The sequence below is a fragment of the Phodopus roborovskii genome, unplaced genomic scaffold, assembly GCF_943737965.1.
Source record: "Phodopus roborovskii unplaced genomic scaffold, PHOROB, whole genome shotgun sequence".
NCBI classification, from domain to species: domain Eukaryota; kingdom Metazoa; phylum Chordata; class Mammalia; order Rodentia; family Cricetidae; genus Phodopus; species Phodopus roborovskii.
In genome coordinates this window covers 49,333,161-49,357,012 of record NW_026126433.1, presented here as the reverse complement: position 1 = coordinate 49,357,012, position 23,852 = coordinate 49,333,161, and the positions used below count along the sequence as shown (strand labels likewise).

The 23,852-nt window shown below is 49.9% G+C and overlaps 2 protein-coding genes across 17 annotated transcripts in view; one reads left to right on the top strand and one right to left on the bottom strand.

Moving 5' to 3' along the window:
• The window catches only part of Coq8a (coenzyme Q8A), a 29,608-nt gene extending 17,652 nt beyond the window's left edge, over positions 1-11,956 (top strand). For both annotated transcript variants that reach the window (XM_051186430.1, XM_051186429.1), the window contains exons 4-15: positions 247-313; positions 4,406-4,480; positions 7,007-7,129; positions 8,492-8,577; positions 8,690-8,830; positions 9,187-9,268; positions 9,357-9,450; positions 9,629-9,770; positions 9,959-10,066; positions 10,179-10,244; positions 10,403-10,489; positions 11,164-11,956. In XM_051186430.1, coding sequence (XP_051042387.1) covers positions 247-313; positions 4,406-4,480; positions 7,007-7,129; positions 8,492-8,577; positions 8,690-8,830; positions 9,187-9,268; positions 9,357-9,450; positions 9,629-9,770; positions 9,959-10,066; positions 10,179-10,244; positions 10,403-10,489; positions 11,164-11,451 — 1,359 coding nt within the window. In that variant the 3' untranslated portion in view covers positions 11,452-11,956. The remainder of the gene's footprint in view (positions 1-246; positions 314-4,405; positions 4,481-7,006; positions 7,130-8,491; positions 8,578-8,689; positions 8,831-9,186; positions 9,269-9,356; positions 9,451-9,628; positions 9,771-9,958; positions 10,067-10,178; positions 10,245-10,402; positions 10,490-11,163) is intronic.
• Positions 11,957-13,054: 1,098 nt separating this feature from the next.
• Cdc42bpa (CDC42 binding protein kinase alpha) overlaps positions 13,055-23,852 on the bottom strand; it is a 184,005-nt gene continuing 173,207 nt past the window's right edge. For 14 of the 15 annotated variants that reach the window (XM_051186418.1, XM_051186410.1, XM_051186415.1 and 11 more), the window contains 3 exons: positions 21,548-21,665; positions 17,042-17,199; positions 13,055-16,639 (listed from right to left, as the gene is read on the bottom strand). In XM_051186418.1, the coding sequence (XP_051042375.1) occupies positions 16,508-16,639; positions 17,042-17,199; positions 21,548-21,665 (408 nt within the window). In that variant the 3' untranslated portion in view covers positions 13,055-16,507. Of the gene's footprint in view, positions 16,640-17,041; positions 17,200-21,547; positions 21,666-23,852 lie in introns of those variants that run through there. The other variant, XM_051186426.1, reaches the window with a different exon arrangement.

Sequence of the window (23,852 nt, the reverse complement as noted above, 5' to 3'; positions counted from 1 at the left end):
TGAGAGGCAGCATGGTTGGACCTGGGTGGTTCCCACTTCCGGTGGGGCTGGCATTGACCCATATTTTGCCCCCCACGTTGGGATGGATGCTGTGTCTTGAAGAACACGGCAACCTTTTGATACAGTGCTCTCTGCTGGATCCCGTGGGAGTGGAGACGGGGGTACAGGCATCATGAGTCCCAGGTTGCCTTGTCTCATTTGACAGTTTCGTCAGCTCCATAGGTTTCTTTTGTTTTTCCCCTCCAGCTCAGTGAGCGGGCTCGGGAGCGGAAGGTGCCAGTTACCCGGATTGGGCGGTTGGCCAACTTTGGAGGTGAGGTGGCCACGTTCCCCGTGCTGCCCCTCCCCTACTGCCCTGCCCTGTTTGTCCTGGTTGAGTGGAGGTACAGTGGAGGCCACTGGTTTGGGGATCAAGCCGTGTTTCAGTGTTGGGGAGCATGTGGCGTGTTCCCGGGGGTGATGACCTGGCTACTGATTCCATCCCCATCTTGGCTTATCCCTGGGCCTGGTGTGTGGCTGAGTCTTGCCGTGAGCTGCAGCCTGGACTACTCTATGGACCTTGCTCAGGGCAGCTTTTGCAGGCAGGAGACTGGCCATGAGTACAGTGTCTTCACTGGGCCTCTTAGCACCCTAGATGGAGGACTTTGTGTCTTGGGACCTGCTATGTGGGGGACAGGTTTACCAGATCCTGCATGTCTGAAGCTGTTAGTGTGATGATATTGACAGAGTGGCCCTCTGTTGCAGTCAGTTAAAGCCAGTTCATTTTGCTAGTATTGGGGTCCTTGCTCTCATGTGAACAGCCTTTGAAACCCCACACCTGTGCTCTTTTGGAAGGACGCTTACATATTGAAGATGTGTTCCCTTTGCGCATTTGCAGAGGTCCTGTTAAGAACACTGGCCATTCGCAGTGGGGTGCTGTGACGTGGGTTTCTGGTGGTACTGTTTATTAAGGTTTAGCTGCCCTCAGTATGTTCTCTAGGCAATGTAAATCACAAATAGTTTTCAAGTGGTTTGTTTAACATACTGGTCGTGGCCAGATGGTTAGGTATATAACAGGTATGATGGGTTCATGGTGCTGCTGGTGTTGAGTTGCTCAGGGAGGCCCAGGATCTTCTGTCTACCCTTTTCTGGGAAATATGCTTTCTTCTGCATTCCATCTGTATCAGTTACTTTTTTCCCTGTACTGTTGGCAAAATGTGACAGAAACAATAGAAGGTTTCAAAGGGTTAAAGCTCTGTTCATTTGACTGTTTCTGGGCCTGGAGTTAGGCAGTTCATCATGGTGGTTGTAGTATGTGGTAAAGCAAATTCTTTGTGTTGGACAGGAAATAGAATGTTAACAGGAACAGGCTGGGAATAATAGACCCAGCCTCATCGTGGTAGCTCTTACAGAGATGACTGAGCCCAGACTTCTGTCTTGTATGGGGACATCTGAGCTGCCTGTCCTATAACTAGGGTACTCCCTTCACATGTAGCCAGCTAGTAAAGGGCCTGTTAGGTCTTCCCCTCTGCTGGTCCTGAGGCCCTGGGAGAAGAGGCCTGATTCCCCCTCCCCACTTTTGCTTCTCTCCCTCTTGTACTTGGGCTGTGGCTCCTGTCCTAGGACCCTGACTTCTCTGGGGTTGAGAATGTTGAGAATTCTTCCAGGGGACTGCTAATACCTAGAAACAAAGGACAGCACCCTTGTCCATCTGTCTGCTCTATATGGACTTTCTTAACAAAGTGAGGGAGCATGTGTGTTAGGATGTAGTTCAGTGGGTAGAGACCTTGCCTAGCACACACAAGACTGGGTTTCACCCTGAGTACAAAAAAAAGGGGGGGGGGGGTCTAAAAGCAGGGCGTGGCCTGCGGTGTAGGGGCCCATCCGCTTCTGCAGAGGCCTCTTAAGCCTTGCTTTGCAAACAGGTCCTGAGCTCGGCAGGAAGGGCCAGCAGCAGCAGCAGCAGCAGGCGGCGGCGACTCTCTGCCCCTGCTCTCCTGTGTGTCACCATCCTGCTCTTGAAGGACCTTGTTGAAAGTTGGTTTTGCTTTTTTTGTGCTCTGGTGACTGGGAGGAAGTGGAGTGACTACTTCTCTGGTGACCTGAATACCCAGAAGGAGCCTGACCAGGACACAGCCCCACTTGCCTCTGCTTGGCCTGCCCGAGAGCCGTGTGCCCTGCTACTTCCCTTCCTTGACAGCAAGACTGCCTTTCATGAGTGAGGTGTTGGGCACGTTCTGTGTCTGGGCAGTGTGGTGTTACAGGCCAGGAGGGAGACCGCCCACAGGGAGCCTGCAGGTGGCAGGAATTGCAGCTGAGGCTCCCCTCTTCCCAGTTAGTTACCCCAGGTCCACCTGGCTCTGGATGGAGGCTGAGCTGGGCAGGGGATCCCAAGAATTACATTACTCCAGGCCCAGTGCCTGGGTTGAGGGGCGGTTTATTCTGAGTTTGTAGAACTGGGGAGGCCAAATCATGATTTCTGGCTGGGTGAGCTTGTTTTTACCTCCTGGTTTGCCTGTTGCAGGGAGCCTGTCCCCCATTGGCAGGTCCTGGGCCCGAGGCCTCCTTCTTGGAATGTTCCTTCAAGTGTTTGTTTAGCAACTGCTCTCCCTATTGTAGAGCTTGTGCTTTGCCTAGGAGCCCGGATGCAGCCAGGAACAGTTTGACACAGCGTGAAGTCCAGCCAGGGTATGTTTAGGAGGGCCCTGAATGTTGTGTGTTCACCTGGACAAGCTGATGACCTGTGATGTCATCTGCCTTTTCTGTGGGCTTGTCTCAGGGTGTGCTCGCAGCAGAAAGACTAGATGTGAAGGGACATTGGTGAAGGTTAGTGTCGCCCGCCCGTTCACCTCTTCTGAGTCAGACAGTGTGCTGGGTAAGGTGAGGAAGGCAGGTGGTGGGGAGTTAATGTTCGATCAGGGCTCTGGCACGCAGGGCCCAGTGCCCTGCAGGGTGGCAGGGCTAGGAGGAGTTAAAGGGAACAGTACCCCACCAGGCATCCACAGTAACACCTCTATCCCAGGGAGCCAGGGCTTCTGTTTGTAGCTCTGTACACCAGGCTGGCCTTGAACTCACAGAGATCCACCTGCCTCTGCCTCCCGAGTACTGGGATTAAAGGTGTGTGTACCACCACCACCCTGCTACTGGTGCCTCTGGGCTACAGGAACTGTGACTTCTTCAGTTTAGCTTGTCCCGCCTCACGGTATTGTGTGCTGTGCATGTGCCTTCCCACAGGATTTCAAGAGCATGCACACACCCACAGATGGAAAATGCCTTTAGTTTCGATATTGATGTCTGTTTTACATATACTGGGTAAAATGCATTAGAATTCACTTTCCGTGTTTCAGCTTGCCTTTTTTTAAAAGGGCTACTAGAAAATTTAAAGTCTTGCATGCATTGATATGAGACGTCTTTTGTCATCACTGGCTTGATTGTTGTTGTTGTGCCCTGAACCTGATAATGTGGGCACTTTACACCCTGGTTCTCTTAGTGACCTACAAATAGGATCTGCTGTTAGAGCCTGCAAAATAGAGAGTGCACTGCCACCTAGTGGTAGATAAGATAAATTATTAACTGTGTAAAAGAATTTTAAATGCATTTAAAAATTATTTTCTTTTCTTTTTTTGAGATAAGTCTTCATCATATAATATTGAAAACCATGGAATTTTCTTTGTATCCCCAGCTGGCCTTGAACTGTGGCTGACCTCTTGCCTCTGCCTCTCAAATGCTGGGATAACAGGCATGTGTGGCTATGCCTAGCTTAGTTTTTATTTTTTTTCATGTTTTTCTTTAATGCATTATTATTGTATAAGGGCTGGAAAACAGCAGGTCTCATCCTGACTCTGAGTGGTGTGCCTGCCCTGGACATCCTTTGAGAAGGGAGCTCCCAGGCTCTCTGCCTGGACTCAGTTGTGCCTGCTGAGAGGGCAGGGCCCAAGGCTGCCAGCACGGGTGGGGCAGGGTGTGTTCTGGCCCTGCGGGCTTCAGCTGGGACACCCCGCGTCTCTGGTCTCTGTTGTTGTGGAACACTTCAGCTTTTACTGCTAGCTGTCTTATGCTGCTATGGTGAAAACTTAGAAACACCAAGACTACCGTACCCTCTTGCAGATTTAAAGTGAGTGGTTGTCTTCTATGGTAGTATTGCCAGGAAGTGGCCCGAGACCATGCCTAACCATCTTCCTTTTTGTGCTGGGTTCCTCTCAATATGGAGTCTGTGTTCCCATGAGTGTGTGGGTTGTCAAAGGTGACGGGCGAGAGATGGCCAGACTCACAGGAAGCACTTGTCCAGAGCCAAGTGTCCACTCCAAACCGCCAGTGTGTGTTCTCCTGATGCACCCCCAGTACCTAGCAAGCCTGGTACACTGCAGTGTCCCGCCTGCTGCTGGCCAGGCCCCAGCCACTAAGCACTGCTTTCTCACCCTCCCAGGTCTAGCGGTAGGTCTGGGCTTTGGGGCATTGGCTGAAGTTGCCAAGAAGAGCCTGCGTCCCGAGAATTCCACAGGTGAGCGGGGCCCTGCATAGAAGGGTGGATGGCCTTAGAAGTTCTAGCCTCTAGCCCATCTCTGTTCCAGGAATGTCAGCCACCAGAGACCACCTCGTGCCCCAACTGCAGGAGCCCCTCTCAGAATATTTAGTTTATGTAGATGGTGTTCCTGGGGTTGAGTGACTGCGTATGGGTTGACTGACTCTCTGTCGAGAGTTGAGGATTGGAGGTAGCTTCCTTCCCCCTCCATCCCCAGCTGATCAGCAGCTCCTTCTGGCTCCCTCTGGCTCCCTCTGGCTGTCTACACCCATGCTGCCGCCAGCATTCCAGCTTCATACTCACTTGCCTGCACTTGCCCACCTGATACCCACCGTTTGCTCCTGCTCTCCCTTTCTGGATTGCAGTCTGGCTAAGTCTGGCAGTCCTGGCTCCCCACTTCCCTGTGGGTAGGGATGTTGGCATCTGGGACAGGTCCACTGTGTTTCCCTTCGTTGACCATGACCCAGAGAGGCTGGGACCATTCCAGAGACTATTGGCTTCTGAGACAAAGATCAGACCTTGTTTCTGGTCCATCAGGCTTGCCTGGAACAGGTTGAGTGGCTGCTTGTACAGTCTAGAGAATGTTCTGCATTCAGGGCCCACAAGAACAAGGGGCTTCCTGATGTTGATGTGCTGGCTGGGGAAGGAGCCACAGGGTGCTATGTGAGCCCTGGGCTGGGGTTAGGTGCTGGGAGTTCAGCCGGCAGAGCTATTAAGGGTCCAGGTCTGTTAGTGGATTTCCCAAAATGTATTTGAGGTTCTGGGCTGAGCACCCTTTGCCCTGGTCCTACTAAAGGACTGCAGTCTCGTTAGGTTTCTTCATCCCTACTCATGAGGCCTCGTGATACCCACACTCTGATACCCACACTCTGATACCCACCCTCTCAGGCAGCGCTTTACTCATGGGTCTGTTTTCTGGAAAGAGGGTACAGGCATATCCCCGTAGACCCCACTGCTAGGATGGACACCTGTGTGTCCTTGGAAGGGGTCCGAGAACAGGGGATCTAGCATGGATATTTTTAGTTAGTGCTGGTGCTGAAATACTTTGGGATGTGAAGCCTGTATTTCCCTGGATGAGAAGCTAGCCTTCCCAAGAGCCAGCACTCCCTTTTGGCTGCTTTCCACCCTATCTTGTCTAAGTGGAGAAGGGGCCAGCCTGGCTCCAAGGGCACAGCTGGTGTCCTTTTTTAGGGATTGTGGTGGTTTAGGCTTAGATTACATTAGCCCTGCCAGTAGTCTTGAGGCTTCGGCCAGGGTAAGTGGCCTTGGGTAGATCCTGACCTGCTCTTGCTCCCTAATATGTCTAGTGTGCCTTGACCTTGAGGATGCTGTCCAGGCTAGCAAGCTCTGCCCTGGGAGGCCCTGTCTTGTTTTGGGCATACCACCATGTTTTTGGCTTGTCCTGGCTGGCCCAGGCTATTCTGGGAAGGGGACATGCCTCTAGCCTGTGAGCCCACGTTGGGGAAAGCCTAGTTGGTCAGACACCATCTCCATGTACCAGGAGATGAGAACTCAACTGAGGTGTGTTTTGTGTAGAGATGGATTGCCCTCCTTTGTCCTGTCCAGGGGCTGGGGAGCACAGAGGAGCCCACCCACTCTCGGCTCTGCCTCCTGCTGCTGCAGTGCCTTTAGGCTCACTTACCCTGATTAGTCATGCCCCAGGGTTGTAGGTAGGCCTTGGGGTAGCCCAGACTTCTGTGGAATGACCCTCCTACCCTGCATATCTTGTCCTCCTGTCTCCTTCTAGGAGTGAGCCCAAGCCTCACCATGTCTGTCACTGAACCAGACCAATTGAGAGCTCTGAACACTCTCCTTCCCATGCAAGCCCCTGCTCTGACTGTCAGAGGCAGGCTGTTCTGTACCTGGCGCAAGGGCAGTTGAACACTCCACCTCTGGCTGGCCTTCAGCTATATGCCGAAGGTAGCAAAAGCTCTGAGTGACAGCGCCGGGGCGGACAGAAGGACCTGGTAGCTTAGACCGTGTTTGGACATATCCCTACCTTGTTAATTTGGTGTGTGGGCAGAAGCGATGATGCTCTTTGGCTACACTGATGCTGGCAGCAGGGTTCATTTGGCACTGTCAGCTCCCTCGAGTCATCACCCAGCTGTGGCCACCACCCTGTGTACTGGAAGGGGTTGGCTATGAACCAGCTGGCTGTGCCAAGCTGTGGGGCAGAGGGGAAAAACGATGCCCACACTGTGCTGTCCTTGACCCTCAAGTATGGAGTTCTTACTGCAGCAAGGACTCATGTGGCAAGTGCGCAAGTCTCGCTGCCCCAGAGGCCCTTCAGCCAGGACAGATAGGGGAGAGGCTTGGCTCTTGTCTCCTGACCCTCCTGCCAGACTTGCCCCCACTAGGGGGAGCCCTTCCTGGCCTTGGAGGGCCTAGGGTCTTAGGTGTCTAACAGTTGTGCATGTTGTCCGAGTGCCTGTGCCCAGGCATCATGGTTTCTCCCAGATACCCTTCCTAAACCCTGAATGTATGCTGGCCCCTCCTGCCCCTCAGGGAAGAAGGCCGTGCTGGACTCTAGCCCCTTCCTGTCAGAGGCGAATGCAGAGCGTATTGTGAGTACACTATGCAAGGTGCGCGGGGCGGCGCTGAAGCTGGGCCAGATGCTGAGCATTCAGGGTGAGTGGAGGGCTCAGCCCCGCACTGGCTGGTGGATACCAACTTGTGTGTAATAGTGGGAGGCAGATGTGCTGTGGCAGTCCTAGGACATGGGGATGTTCACACCATGTTAAATAGGAGGCAAGAGCATGTTTCTTGCCTCTGTGGGGGGGGGGTGTCTTGAAGTTCAGCATGGCTGCCTGGCCCTGCCACCCTGCTGTGGTCACTGGGAGTTAGTGGAGGAGCTTACAGCTCAGCTTTGGGGAAGCCTTGGGCTCCCTAATGGCTCTGAATGGGAAGGTGTGAGAGTAAGGCAGGCTTACTGCCTTGACCAGGTTCAATTCTGAGGGTGGTGATGGGTGTTGGGTACTGCCTTGGGGTCATGCAGCTGGGCGTACACTTTCTGGAAGATGTGTGGGTGGTGTACACCGGAATCCCAGTGATGCTCACACCATGCCCGGTGTGGTTTGGTGTCTGGAAATGTAGATGAAGAAAAACTCAGTGGGCTGGTAGGGTCAAGAGCTGGGCTGCAGGGCCAAAAGCAAGGATGCAGCCTGGTGAGGCCTGTGAGGTGTTCCGCAGCTGTTAGCACTCTCGGGTCTTTTGGAAAACAAGCACGTGGGGAGGAGAGGAAACAGCCTTAGTGATAAGACACCGTGACTAAGGGCACGTAGAGGAGGGAGATTACTGGGAGCGCGATTTCAGAGGTTAAAGTCTGTGACCACCATGGTGGGGAACATGGCAGGCAGACATGGCACCGTGCAGTAACTGAGAGCAGAGGGAGGGAGGGAGGGACGGAGAGGGCCAGCTGGGAATGAACTTTTGAAACCTTAACGCCCACCCCAGTGACATGCCTCCTGATGCTTCCCAAACAGTTCCACCAACTGGGGACCAAGGTTTCAATATTTGAGCCTATGGAGCCATTCTCCTTTAAACCACCCACAGATGTGTGCGTGGTAGCTTGCAGTACCACAAAAGGATCAGTCAGATGACGGGCAATTTTAATTTTCTTAGTTATAAAAACATGGCTTCCCTCTCAGATCATAGGGATGAGTTCAGGCCTCCTGGCTGCTCTTTGGGGGGGGGGGGACTTCAGTGAGCTGTACACAAAGGCTGTGTCTTGCCTTGGTTGGCACTTTAATAGTGTGCCCATCTCAGCACAGAAGACCCCGGTCCCCACTAGAGTCCCAGTTTGGATTGTGTGCCAGGAGGAGGCCAAGTCTGTCCTTGTGTCTGAGCCTTGGGTCCTAGGGTGAGGGAGGGTCATGTTTGCTGGCCCCGCCCTTCCCAGGAGACCGCACTATCAGTGGCACCTAGATAGCCCTATTGGCCTGGGTGCATCCCTCCCTAGTGGAAACCCCACTCTGACCTCTCATCTTCCAGATGATGCCTTCATCAACCCTCACCTGGCTAAGATCTTTGAGCGGGTTCGGCAAAGTGCTGACTTCATGCCGCTGAAACAGATGACGGTGAGGTTTGCAGGAAATAGCTTGACCTAAGCTGTGGGGGCCAGCTGGGTGCATTATCAGGGTACCCCCAGATAACCAGGCTGTGTGCCTCTCTTCCCTGGCTTCTTTCCAGAAAACGCTTAACAATGACCTGGGTCCCCACTGGAGGGACAAGCTGGAGTACTTTGAGGAGCGGCCCTTTGCAGCTGCCTCCATAGGGCAGGTGCACCTGGCCCGCATGAAGGGTGGCCGTGAGGTGGCCATGAAGATCCAGGTAGATGGCCCTGTGTGGTGTGTACCTATCCTCACAGGATGTCAGAGGGTGGGACCTTTCCCATGTCTCCTGAGACATGTCTTTCTGTCCTTAGCACCTGGTGCTGGGCAAGTGTTTGCTAGGTGAGGGGTTGGGGTTGGAGCTGTTTCCCAGAGCCTATGCTGGAACCCAGGCCTTTTCTGGGGCTAGAGTAAGGAGAAATGGAGAGCAGGGTGGTGAGGGGTAAGGTCATGACAACCTTGCTTTAGTCTTGGCTCTGTCATCTAAGGATCTGGCCACAAATTGCTGGGAAGCTAATAGGCAGGACAGCCTGAGCTGCCGCCTCGTCACTCACCCCCCCCCTTCCCTCCTCTCAGTACCCTGGCGTGGCCCAGAGCATTAACAGTGATGTCAACAACCTCATGGCTGTGCTGAACATGAGTAACATGCTTCCAGAAGGTCAGGCTGGGCTGCAGGCATGAGGTGGGTGGGGCGGGTTCTGGGAGTGCAGAGTCCTGGTCCCACCTGATGCCCATCTCTGGCACAGGCCTGTTCCCTGAGCACCTCATTGATGTGCTGAGGCGGGAGCTTGTCCTTGAGTGTGACTACCAGCGGGAAGCTGCCTATGCCAAGAAGTTCAGGTGTGGCTCTTATGGGGCCCTCATGAGGCTGAGGGGCACCAGAGTGGGCAGGCTCCTCTGTTTCTAAGGGTGGATGGCCCTGGGGCTGGTGATGGTCACATCCTCTCCACTGCAGAGGGCTCTGCATTGGGGGCGCTGTGGAGGGTGCAGACTGGATGTAAGCTCCCTCTCCACACAGGGAGCTGCTGAAGGATCACCCCTTCTTCTACGTGCCTGAGATTGTGGATGAGCTATGTAGTCCGCACGTGCTGACCACTGAACTAATAACAGGCTTCCCCTTGGACCAGGCAGAAGGGTTGAGCCAGGAAGTCCGGAACGAGGTACCCTCAAGCTGTGCTGAGCTGTTGTGCTGGGCACCTAATGGTGTGAACAGAGACCCTAAGCCCTCCCTGGGGAGTTTGGACAAGGGGGTGATGAGTGATTGAATCTTTCTTTTTGGGTGGGCAAAGACTTTGGCGGTCACAAGGCAGTCTGTGCTGCCTGACCCAGGGTCTTATCTTGTCCCCAGATCTGCTACAACATTTTGGTGCTGTGCCTGAGGGAGCTGTTTGAGTTCCATGTCATGCAGACTGACCCCAACTGGTCCAATTTCTTTTATGACCCTCAGCAGCACAAGGTAAGCCCCAGCCGAGCCCCACATGGAGGTCTCAGCAGAGACATATGGGGGCTGAGACACTGCAATAGTCCTCCTGTCTGCTCTATGCTCAGTGCTGTATCTCCATCTGTAGGTGGCTCTCCTGGACTTTGGGGCAACTCGGGAATATGACAGATCCTTCACTGACCTCTACATCCAGGTAAGATCACTGTATTTCAGAGGCCAAGAGCCAATTCTGGGGCTTGAAAGTGTGGGAGAGCCTCCTGGAGCTGGCCACAGCCTGTCAGGCCCACGTAGCTAGCTGTGGCTCCCAGGCCAAGGGTTGTGGTAGGGCAGGCACATCTCTGTTCTACCCAGGTCATCCGGGCTGCTGCTGATCAGGACAGGGAGGCAGTGCTGAAGAAATCCATAGAGATGAAATTCCTCACTGGCTATGAGGTCAAGGTGAGTGACCCACCCAGGCTCAGCTCTTTCTCTGTAGGCGTGGCTATCTTCCCTTGGAACCTAAGCACCAGCTGCTCTTGGAGGCCTCCTTATGTCCAGCACTGTGAAAACTCAGCACTCTGTAGTTAGTGTGTAGGGTGGAGCAGAACCACTTTGTGCCACCTGCCCACCCTGCTTGGGTGGGCAGAGTACCCCAGGCCTTCAGAGCCTCAGGGAGCTGACCCTCCCTGACCTGGGTTCACACCCACTGCTAGGAGTGTAACATCAGCATGGGTATACATACCAAGCTGACTTCCTACTTCCTGTGTGCAGCTGGCTTGGTTTGTCCCCACCCGGGTGCCCCTTGTCCCTTCAGTGCTCTCTGCTGGTGACAGTTAGTTCTCATGTGCCTTGTGCCTCACAGGTGACTACTGCTGTGTGCTAGGAACTAGGCAGGCTCCCACGAGAGTCCTTATGTAGGAACCAGGCCCTGCCCATTCTGTGGGAGTGAAGGCCTCTGCACTCCGCCTTGTCTTGTGTCTGCCTGGCTTTTGAGGGTTGGAGTTGTACAAAACCATCCTGTCACTGCTTGTCTGATGTCCTCCAGACCTGAGAAGTTGGTTCTAAGATTAGAAACTATGGTAGGACCTGGGGGGCTTCTGAGCCAGTCACCTCCACCCTTTTTCTTGATGTAGGCCATGGAGGATGCCCACCTGGATGCCATCCTCATCCTGGGGGAAGCCTTTGCTTCAGAAGAGCCCTTTGACTTTGGCACCCAGAGTACCACTGAGAAGATCCATAACCTGATCCCCGTCATGCTGAAACACCGCCTCATCCCTCCACCAGAGGAGACCTACTCCCTACACCGTAAGATGGGCGGCTCTTTCCTCATCTGCTCCAAGCTGAAGGCCCGCTTCCCCTGCAAGACCATGTTTGAGGAAGCCTACAGTAACTATTGCAGGATGAAGTCCGGGCTGCAGTAGACTAGGCGTGGGCTAGGCTCACTAGGGGCCATGCCTTCCCTCAGGTTCAGCGAAGCAGAGGGAGGATGTTGAGCGGGAGCCATAGCCTCCATGAGTAGGAAGTGAGCAGTACAGAGACCCCACTATTGCTTCTGTACTGTCCAGACAAAATGGCAGGCTTCTTGTGCCATCTCCTCCCTGCAATGGGTGTCCACCAGGAACACAGCAAAGTAAGACTAAAGCCGGCCTAGCTACCTTTGGGGTCTAGTTGGCCATGTAGACTGAAGTTTGTGTGTTTCCGGGTAAGTGTGTGTTCCTGTCCCTTGCCACCCCAGCTGGGTCTCAGCATGGACAACAGATCCTTTTCAAGAGCAAAACAGGGCCATCACTGGAGGAGCAGTGGGCTCCAGCATGTTCCAGGAGAGGCAGTTACTACCCCGCACCAGCGGATCAACAGGCTGTTTGTATGTCTCATAATCTCATGTTCACACCCACATTCAATAAAGAAGTGTGTTGGGGACTACCATTTGCTATGTTCTGTGAGTCCTGGGAATGGGGTGGACTCACGTATGACCTGGGTGGTGGTCTTTACCTGTAAATGTCTCAGATCTAGAGTATCTGTTGCTCTTGGTGGGGACAGAATGTGGTGACTCAGGCAGACATTAAGAATTTTTTTGCATTCATGTCTCTGACCTCAAGGCTTCATTGGCACTGGGGACTGAGCCAAATGCCTTGAGGTGTGAAGCAGGTGTCTACACTGAGTGTTATCCTCAGCCCTTTTACTTCTGAGACAGGATCTCATTAAGTTGTTACAGCAGGAGGCCTTAAACTTGTAACCCTCCTGCTCAGCCTCCCAAGTAATTAGGATAACAAGTCTGAGCCACCGGACTTCTTAGCCATTTTAGAGGAAACAAGCTTGTGGGTTCAGTGGCCACAGAACAGCAAGCACTAAGAGGTGGGATTGGGACAGAACAGTGTGACCTTAAAGTTCATGCTAAGTATGTGCCTTGCTAACTACCGCCCCTGCACCAAACAGCTCACTGTGCCTTTTAATTAGTGTTACTGGCACATGGCGCTCTTGTCCATGTGTCACAGACCTTTTCTTTGTGGAAAGTTTGCCAAGTCCTGATCTCCACAGATGATGTCTTTGAGGCCCAGGGTGATTTGTGGATCTCTAAGAGTCCCAATGGCTAGGAGGGGTCTGAGTGACTTCAATTACTGTTTTGGCATTTCTGATAAGATCATGCAGCATTACCTGAGTTCCAGCCTCATCATTCTAAGTCACCAAAACAGGGATCCAACACTTTCAAGCGGCTGTTTACACAGGCAGCAATCAAATTGTTCCCAGCTTCACACTAGACAACCATGAATCTCAAATGCCTGCGGAGTGTGGCCCAGCAGCCCAAAGCAATGACTAAAACGTTTTTATTAGAGGAAGGAAGCTGAACACTTCCAGGGATTTTGATATTATTCTTACCTGAACTCCGAGTCCCAGATCAAACCTCAGGGGCAAGCTGACCTGTGTCCTCTGGGTGTATAAAGAAGAGGCCCAGAGGAGGGCCTAGCAGCCACGGACTCCTCATACTCTTCACATAGGGAAAGAAAAAGACAAAATACTCAATCCTAACAGTTCCTTATTTTATTGCAGTACATCAAAGTCTGGTTAATAGGTGACACCAACATAAAATCTTGGTGAGAAATTCTTTGTTTACACTTTTGACTATCCCACCTTAAATAATTCTGTGCAAAAGAACCCATGTCATAGTCTTGTAGCAGACACTCTTTCAGGAAGTTCCCTAAGACATCAAGGGATGAAGCCAAACCAAATGAGTGATTAAGAGACCAAAGCAGTACCTTCCTTCCACACACATTGATCAGCATCGTAGTCTAAACAAAAATGGTTACACCCAGGCCATGCAAAACTGTACAATAATATTACAACGAGAAAAAAAACCCTAAAAATTTATAAAACAAATGATATACTGTCAAATAAAAAGGCAGGTAATTTGTTTTCAATGGCATCAAGGCTGACCGACTGTACAGGGCCCTGTGTAATGCTGTCCCTGGGACAGGAGAATGTGATGCTGGCACTGGCAGGAAGCACACTCACCACAGCCAGCAGGGCTCCACAGGAAACTGGGAACTTGCAAAGACCGAAGGTTTCAACAAGGAACAAGCCACTGAAGGGTGAAGTGAGATGCTATGCAGCCAAACCAGGTTGGAATGGGGCAGGACAGGGCTGGCCATGTGGGCCTGGGAAGGACTGGTGGTCTTGGGCAAAGTATGCCTTGCAGCAGGGTTGTCACGCTGTTTTGAGTGCATTCATGTTTGGGAGAGGGGGTGTCAGCTAGGTCTACTGAGCTGGGAGAATTGAATTTGTAGTCATTGCCAAGGCTGCATGGTGGGCTGTTGCATCTGGGAGTGGACGTCCACCCCTCTGCTCTGGCTTTTCCTTAATGATACCTGAGGTTCCACGCAAGCCAGCTACTTTTCTTAGAAATAGATGTGGCCACTAAGAAACAAAGTGACAAGAGTTTAACATGAAAGAGAAGAAGCTGAAGGAAGGGCTGGTGGGAATGACAGGAATTTCAGGTGTTCCCTATAAGCTTGGCCATAGCAATCTGCTGGAAGGCCAGGCAGGCTATTTGTAGTTATTGCCCCTTAGTCTTAAAGCTGTGCTCACGGGGAAAGAACATGAATGGCCAAGCACAGGGAGTGTGCACCCAAAATATATATTTTAAGTGAAATCTGCTTTAGCAATTGACAGGAAGGCTTTTGTTTTTGGCAATAAAACCAAACCAAAAAATGTAATATATTTGCATACCCACCCAAAACCCACATAACAGATGAGCCAGAATTCAAGGGCTAGTAGCAAACAGGCTGGACATAGCACCAAGTACTAACCCATAGACACTATGCCAGGAATGGCTCTGAATGCCGTTTTTCCCTACTTAGAGATCAATTCCTACTGCTGCTCACATTCAAATGCCTTGCATGGGGTAGGGGGAGTGATCTCACACAGGGCTGCAGGCTTTCCCTCTGGTCTTAGTTGGCCACTGCTGAGGGATCTTGGCTTCTGTCTTTCCTCACCTTCCTCCACAGCTTCTGACAGGAACGCTCTTCATGTAAGGCTGGGGTGAGTCTAGTAAGACAGTGGTTATTAGGAGAAACCCACCCCACACTCTGGGCCAGGGCTGCTGCTAAGACACCTGGATCTATGACTGCAGAGGAAAATCTGCCAATCCACAGCAGAGCTCAGGTTGGCTCACTGCAATGGAGCTGACCTGTAGGGAGGTTTCAACTGTGACTCTAAAGGGTTCTTTCACAACAAGCACCTGTAAGCAACAGAAATTCACAAGTGGTTGTCAAAGCAACAGACCAAAGTCTCAGGGTAGAGTCAGTTTTCTGCCTAGGAAGGACAGGCAAGGGCAGGGAACAGAGAAGACAGGAGGGACAGAGGGGGAGGAGCCAGTGCTATCAGGCAAAGTGCCAAGTTCAAGCAGATACAGTAATAGGGCTCTGACAGAACTCAAGATCTGACCCTTAGTTTTGGATGTACACAAATATTTTTGTAACACTTCCAAAAGCAAAATGATTGAGTTTAGAATGACATAATGCACATCCAAAACAAAATGTACTCATGTCGGAGCCAGTGGAGAATCTAGAATGTTTGTCAAAGCTGTTGTTTAATGACCCTATCAGAAGTACTCCTATCACCATCCCCCTCCCTGAACTCTGACCTCCAGTGTCAAGTGTCAGCATGCCAGGCAGGTTAGCAACTCTGGAAATCTATTTTAGGTGTAGTTTAAGGTGGGGAGAAATAATGGCTTTTTCAACCCAAAATAGGTGGAAATGAAGAGTGGCAGGGCCTCTTTATTGGCATGGGATACCGTAGTTTCCGTCTTCTCTACGTTCTTAGCTGGTGAGACACGTGGATTTCATCATGCTTCCTTGGACAACTATAGCAGCACATATCCAGAGTGAAAGCAGGCTGGCGATCCCTGGCGACCAGCACACCCCCAGGCCCACACAGGCCCCACTGTCCCCTCACGTGGAAAGGCATATTTGGTCAAGGCTGTTCAAGCCCGTGCTTCTGAGGTTTTACATGATTTAATAGGGAGAAAGAAGCCCTTTCCTCAGGAGAGTGTGTGAGGAAGTTCACAACTACCCTTAACAACTGGGAAGCTGTGCCCAGTCCAAACTGACTCACTGCTACCTAGGGAGGGACAGGATTTGGCCAGGACAAAAAACAGCTACACGAACCATTCCATGACCTTCAGAAGCTGGGACTCTCTCCCTGTGCCCTTTATGATGGGAAGGGTCAGGAGATGAGAGAATTGTCTTTCACATTCATCTGTGCGAAATATCAAAATATAGTAAGAGGGGGAAATGTTCAAATCCATCATTGGAGAAATGCCTTGGGGGGGGGGGAATGTTCCTCTGGAACAGCTTCAATGCCGCCCGTGGTGTCCAGGTCACACCCCACCAATGGCATTATCTCCAAAAATTCCTTAAATTTCTCTGTGACCTCAGCCTGCCCAGGCTTCAGGACAGACACCACGGGGACAGGACTTCTGCTTTCTCTTTACAAATGTCACTTGAGGCCTTTCTACCCTGTATATATGACTTAGCTGGGAAACAGACAAGAAACAACACATTTCTTTAAATTAAATGATCTTTCTTATATATGCATCCATCTTTCATTGAACACAAGATGCTTCTTAGACTATATACATTCAGTATTTAACTTCTACATTTATGTATTTATTTAAACTCTGTATTGTAGTAAAATATGCATTGTTTTGAGTCGTGAGGATTTATTTCCTGGCAACAGTCAGGCTGACGCTCATGGAGGCTGCTGGGCGCTATGTGAGGACTACGGTGAGAACACAACCAGTCTACTCTTAGCGCTGCGTCTGCGCAGTCTGTCTATAGAAGCTACCTGGGGAGGGGGGGTGGTAGTGGTGGTGAAGCGGGCCTGGCTGCGGAAGAATCCTTATTGCAGCAGTGCGGAAGGAGACGCTGCTGCCAGGCACGTTGTCGGGGTGCAGAGTCCCTGCCTGTGGCCACCACGGGCTCAAGGATCCCAGTTCCCGCGGTCTGTGCTCTCCAGGGAAAGGCTCTTGGTCTTTCGGGGTGAAACGGGGCTTGGGGGGCTGCTCAGGTTGGAGCTGTTGGAAGCTGTGGAATGCCTTGGAGAATCAGAGTCCTGTAAAACAAGGCACTATGAGAAGCTCAGGGACAACAAGAAGGACACTCACTGCTCCCCGTCCCCTCCAGTGACCACACCCCCACCCTTGGACGTCTCTCGTCAGCAGACTATCTGTAAGATGATTGGAGGACACACCACACACACACACACACACACACAGAGAGAGAGAGAGAGAGAGAGAGAAAGAAAGAGAGAGAGAGAGAGAGAGAGAGAGAGAGAGAGAAAGAGAGAGAGAGAGAGAGAGGCACATACGCCTTTAATTAAAAAGCGACTAGAGGGTTAGGTCTTCTGGGAAGTCTTAGCTTGTACCCACGTGACAGTCCTTGCCAACCCTTCAGAGGCATATGCAAGGATCAGCCTGGACAATGCACTGGCCTTAAGCATGCAGCCACCATTTACCTCTCCATCATAGTCCCTCGCAGGGGCGTCACTTCCTTGGTCCATGCCTCCCGATGACAAAGAGCCCTCCGAGGGAGAGGGCATGGGCTGTCGCTTCGTGTTGTAGCTTCCTCCAGAGAATTCCCTCTTTAGTGCACTGCCATTCTGGGCTGATGACCCTACAGGACGCCATTTTGGAAAAGCTATGTTAGGAAGAAGTCACGCCTGTGTAAGGTATACAGGCTGCCAAGAAGACAAGGCATTTCCCAGTAGGAGCAGGAAGCCCAGTGCTGAAGGTTGTTTCTATCGCCCTCTGGCTGCAGGACTGCTGCTGTTTGGCCATGCAGAGCCCACAGAATCCTTCCAGCGCCACCGCGCCACCTGCCACTCCCTGCCTCAGCATGCTGTACCAGACAACATTGTAACAAATGGCAACTCTGCCTCGTTGGAACTCACAGTTTTCTAAGAGATGGGCTGCATTCCAGCACCAGACAGTCACCCGAGGCAAACACCGTCTTTCAGAAACTCACAGAAAACAAAGGAAACATAGGGAAGCATCTCATACTTCACAGCCAAGGAGTTTCTCTGAGAGCACACCCACATGTGGTGACCTTAGAGCTGGAACACACAGCAAAGCAACCAGCAGCACTGACAGCAAGGAGGGAGAGACAAAAAAGGCCCTCTGGAGTATCGTCAGTGCCCACTCAAAAGCTCCCCATGGTCTTCACTAGGTTTTAGTATTTGCTTAAGAAAACTTTATTTTACTAAGTGTCAGCAATGGTCAAGGACACTGTAAGTTACAGATGGACCGCTTCAACATTCTGCTAATTTTATCAATGCCTTTTACATAAAAATCTGATTTATAAAAATGTCAACCAATGACTGTCATGTCTAGCTGTGACCACCAACCATGTTAGTGTTAGGAAAGGCATTGAGTGGAAGTCCTCCACACCGCCACAGCCCCTCCCCTCCCTCCCTGGGGCTAAGCCCCCCCACAGCAGTCACCACACCTGACCCCTTCCAAAGACTGCCAGTGCTGCTTCTAAGCTGGTGTTCTGGAAGCGCAGTACACTGCTTGGGTCTTGCCAGATCCACTAGACCCAAATTCCTGACTTAGGGACCCTGATGGCCACTGATGGCTCCCACTCCCTAGTGCTGTCCCCTCACAGCACAGCAATGCCCCTCCCCTCCCCTCCCCTCCAGTTACTGGCCCTGCCAGTTCTCATTTGCACGGAAATCCCTTTGGAAACACTCTTTACTCCGACATAGGTCTTTGGTCTCTCTGGACTACAACCGAATGGAAGGCAGTTATCTTAATTGTCTTCCCTAATGCCTAGTTGAGTGTCCAGTTGGTATCACAGCCATATGTCACTCTGAATAGAAAATCCAAACCACCAGCCTTTCACATGTCTTTTCTTCAGTCTTAACCAGGTTGTTCTTGCCTTTCTCAGTCTCAATTTTTCTTACCTATACATGAGGAAGAACACCCTGCCTTATGGTTTGAGAACTCACTGAAGAATGAAGAATAGCACATAAAGGCAGGAGAGGTGAGAAGGGCCTGTTGTACACTCCCTGAATCCTTGCCCTAGTCTCCCCCTTCCACCATCACTCATGAACAACAGAGAGCTCAAATCCATGTTAGGGATACACACAGATAATCTACTTAAAATTTACTTTAATTTGTGTATGTGTCTTTGTGGTATGTGCACATGAGTGCAGGTGCCCAAGGAGGCCAGGGGCATTGCATGCCCTGGAGCTGGAGTGATGGGGAGGTCCCTCTGTATGCCGTGAATGAATAAAGCTGTTGCAGCCAATGGACAGGCAGGATATAGCCAGGCAGGAAGTATAGGTAGGGCTACCAGACTAAGAGAATTCTAGGAAGAGGAATGCAGACAGTGAGTCTCCAGTGAGACACCATATAGCCGCTGAGAAAGAAAAAGGCCCAGGCATTCTCCAGTAGCCAAGACCACATGGAGATACATAGATTAATAATTATGGGTTAATAATTAAGAGAGAGCTATCCAGTAAGAAGCCTGAGCCATTGGCCAAACTGTTTATAATTAATATAAGCCTCTGTGTGTTTATTTGGGACTGAACTATTGTGGGACTGGACAGGACAGAAACTTCCAGCTACCCTGGGGAGTCTATGGGGCTGCTGGCTGTGGAACCATTATTTATCCTTAGTGCAAGAACTGACTTTTTTGGAGCCCATTCCCTACAGAAGGATACTCTCTCAGCCTAGATACAGTGGGGAGGGCCTCAGTCCTGCCCCAAATGATGTGACAGACTTTGATGATCCCCCATGGGAGGCCTCCCCCCTCTGAGGAGTGGATGGGGGGGTTGGATGTGGAGATGGTAGGGGGAATGGAAGAATGGGAGAGGGAACTGAGATTGGTCTGTAAAATAAGATTGTTTTTAATTTAAATAATAATAATAATAATAATAATAATAATAATAATAATAATAATAATAAAAGACACATCCATAGCCTTGGTGGATCTGGGAGGATCCAGGTTGTTTCTAGAAACTGACAATGTAGCTCCTCCACTTCTCATCTTTCCTAGCTGCTGGTTGTCCTTCCAGCTAGGTTGGATGGTTGGATGACATATGAAGTCAGTAGGAAACATAAAAAGAGCAGATGGCCATTGGAATTTCTGGGATGTCTTTGTTCACATCTCTACAACTGTCTTCAGCTGGGGATCTATCTGACAAAGGCATCACTTGATGAAGGCATTAGGGCCTTGGCAGGAAAGTGAGACCACTTCTAGGCTGTAGTTTTCATGCCAACAACACTGAACCTCTCCCCAGCTACTCTAGGATCTCTATTATCATAATCATCCACAATCCTAACTAACAAATCCAAAGTCCCTGAAAGACGTGGGTTTTTGTTTCTTTAAGTGCCACATAAGATTCATGTGATGGCAAAAACTCATTGGAACAGACTGGAGCCAATGCTGGGCTTTATTAAGGCTACACTTATCATAAATGTATAGTGTGAATGGTCTGGTACAATTTTTGTTGCGTAAATTAATATTAGTTTGTAATTATGAGGAAAACTAACCTGGCTCTCTACCTGTTTCAAGTGATGCTGGCCAGTCTACTGTAGCTCTTTACCTGGTGACCTGAGCTATGGTTTAAATCCACTAGCAGTCATCTGGCTCCCATACATACCAAGGCTAACACAGTCACTGCCCTTCTCTCACCGGCCTGGATTTTGCACTGTGACTGGCATTACACATTGGCTCAGGATGACTTTAGGAGCTGACAGTAAATTACAATCTTCAACTTCTGCAAATGCACTGAAGACTCTTGAAAAGGCTCTTACATCTGAGGCCACGCCCCAAGGCGGAACTGCTCCCTATGGTTAGACAACAAGCAGCTCCCACCCATGAAGAGAGAACACTCATGAGCTGAGTGAATAGTGTCAACAGCACACTGGTGGTCCCTGTGATTATGTCACACAGAGACATTACTGCTGTCTCTAGGCTCTAAAGTCTGTTACCTTGCACAAAAACAAGATCTTCTAGAGACACATTTTCTAGAACACCCTGCCGTCAGGTGATGTGGGACTGCCTATCATTTCTGTTTCTGTCTGTCCCTCAGCCCACTTGGCACTACACAGCAAGGCCCACTCATGAGAATGGAGCCCTTCGACCAAGTTAGTGCACAGGTTCAGCCTCCTACAACCACAGGGTTGAGTTGACTGCAGCCTTACAAAAGAGCTCAGACCATTCTGACTCTCAGACACCACGTGAGGTAATAAATTAATGCATGCCGTGGTGTTTGTCTAGTCAACTTTCCTGTCTCCTGACACTCCCCCCTCTCTCTTTCCTACCTCCCCCGACCTTTTCTTGTCAGGCAGGGTCTCATCACACGGCCCAGACTGGACTCTTGCTATTTTCTTGCTTCAGAGCTGTACCGCTCATCCAGCTTGTTTACATTTCTAAGTTGTGGGGTAGTTTGCTATGCTGTACATTAGGTTCAGCACAACTGAACCTAATGATGACCGGAAGCAAAACAGGTACAGAAATCAATGTTTACTGATTAAACAATAACTGTATCAGGACAACCCAAGAATATAGAGTAATGAATACGTTTTCTGACTGAAAGACTTTGGCATAGGGATTTAGTGCACTGAGCTGGTCTCAGTCATCAGTGGCTGGGGGTGAGGAAAGGCTTTGTTGGGGTCCCAGGGGTTAGCACACAGATGGTATCCGCTGCAAACTCAAAGCTGATGCCACCATCCACACATAACCCCTGCTACAGAACTACCACAGCCCACAAGGAACTCTATGAGAGTGTACATATACATATCCCTGCACACTTAGGCATGCTGCTCTGAGCATCAATGTATACTTCCATTCAGGTAGACAAGGGATCCCATGAATTCTACCAGGAAATTGCTCCTGGGCAGGGGAGCTCAACTGTCCCAAGCGACACATTTTCTTGTGGTCTCACCTCCTCAGCTCTACTTTTACCTCCCCACTATGACCACTTGGCAATGCTTCTTCCCATCTGGGCACTTACGTGCAGACAGGCCACTGCTGGCACTCATGGAGCGGCCTGGTTCAGGGCGGGACTTGGTGATGGAGGGAATACTGACGGAGCCACTGAATACGGTCCGGTTTTCCTGAGGACGTGGGTTCTAAAACACAAGAGAGGCATAGTCTTCAGCTGGAAAGACACAGGTTTTGTGCAGACATCTTGCCTTTCACTCTGCTGTTCTCAAGACACAAAGTGATCTTGAACAGAATTATGCAGGTAGGGAGCTATAGGGACCCAATCCTTCCCACCATCAGGACTTTGAAGCCCTGACATGAAATGACTCTCACCCCCGCCAAGAAGCACTTACCAATAAACCATTTTTTTTTTTTTTTGGTTGTGAAATGTTATATGGTTAACTAAGAGTGGAGTGCAGAATTACATGGACATTTGCAGATAACAGAAACATCTTTGACTAGAGATGAATTTACTTAAGAAACCTGAGTAAGCCCCTTTAGAGAAGTCAATTAAAACTGACTTTAAAAAAGACAAAAAATATCTTCTTGACACCATGAGTCATTTGCATGACCATGCCTCAGTTGTTCAGAATCTTGCTAGCTCTGGCCATGAGACCTCACGCTGCACGTGGCAGACCAGTAACACTGTGCTTCAGGCTAGATGGAAGGGGTCCAGAGAGTGCAGACACCTAATATACTTTCTAAATCTTAACGTAGGCAAACCATATGGCCATGTTCCTAACTTCTTTCTCCACTTACAAAGCTCTCCTTGTATGGACATGGCCCCAAATTCCTGCAAATGAGGCAAAGGGTCTAATCAGTCTCTCTCTCTGTGGTGTGTGTGTGTGTGTGTGTGTGTTCATGTACAGAGGTCAGGTGACAACCTCCAGGTGCCAGCCCTTGCCTTTCCATCTAGTTTGCAACAGTGTCTTTCCCATTGTGTTAGTAAAGCTTTTATGGGTTCTGGGGATCTGGACACTGGTCATAAGGCTTGCACATCAGGCTTTTACCCGACAAGTCATCTCCTCAGCACCCCTACTTTTTTTTAAATAAAAAGCTTAAGTTTCCCCCACCCTATCACACTTCTTTTCAGTGCCATAGAACACAAAATGAACTAGTGCATTTTAAGATGTTACAACAGTTTTCCTACCTTATTGTTTAAAAACCAGTGAATCTTTTATCACATGGTGTGGAGGAAATATTACCCCCTCTTCTAGCAGGTTAGAGAAACGCATCCACATATACAGCTCACGCTGACATTCACTCTGCTGGGGCATGACTTAGGCCTGCTCAGGATTTCATTAGTCTGTGTCAATAGGAACTATCTCACCCCAAGGCTTTATGAGGTTCAGCAAGAAAAAAGGTCTAACTGCTTCAAGCCTTCATTTCCCCTTCCCTCCTTTTTACTGTTTCTCCCAAACATTAATGGAACTGGGGAATGAACAGACTCAGGGCTTTGTGCGTGCCTGGCAATTGCTCTCTCCCTGAGACACACAGTAAACCAGTAGGCTATGTTTTATATTTTTTCACTTAATGTCCTCTTATTTGCTCTTGAAACACAGAAAACCAGAGAGCACTGTGGGAAGGTAGTCCTTCATTCACAATCACCCTGCCTCGTGCTGATCCAGCTTGCTTGGTTGCTCAGGAAGCATTCAGTTCATGATTGCTTCCAGTGTTGTTTCCTTAGTCCATGTGTTCTTTCTTTCTTTTTCTTTTTAAAGATTTATTTATTTTTATCTTATGGCATGTATGTTTGTGTGAGGGTGCCAGATCACCTGGAACTGGAGTTGTGAGCTGTCATATGGGTGCTGGGAATTGAACCCAGGTGCTTTTAACCACTGAGCCACCTCTCCAGCCCAAATCATTATTTCTTTATACTGAATAAAAATATGACCAACATTTCACTCCTGGACATAAAATAGGTACTAAATATATTTATTGGATAGATGATTGGATTATATCTGCAACCCCCATTTCCTACTTCAGGCATCAGATTAATTCAGCTGGTAATCAATACATTTCAGATTACGATCCTCTCTGAGGAAGATACTATGCTTTAGTTTATACTGGTTTATGTACGTGTATGTGTGTAAGTTTTAAGGACACAGAATCCACTTCATGTAATTTTGGAAGAAAGAATAAAAATTTTTGGGAACAATTGAATAAAATGTTAGCAATTCTTAAACAAATGTATGTGTGTGTGCGAGCATATGCATGCCTTCAGCAGGCCCCCAATTCTTCTGATTCTTACTAAGCTGACCCATATGCCAACACTGCTGTCTCTGCTAGTATATGCCAATGATCAAACAATTTAAAACAGGACCTATGAAATG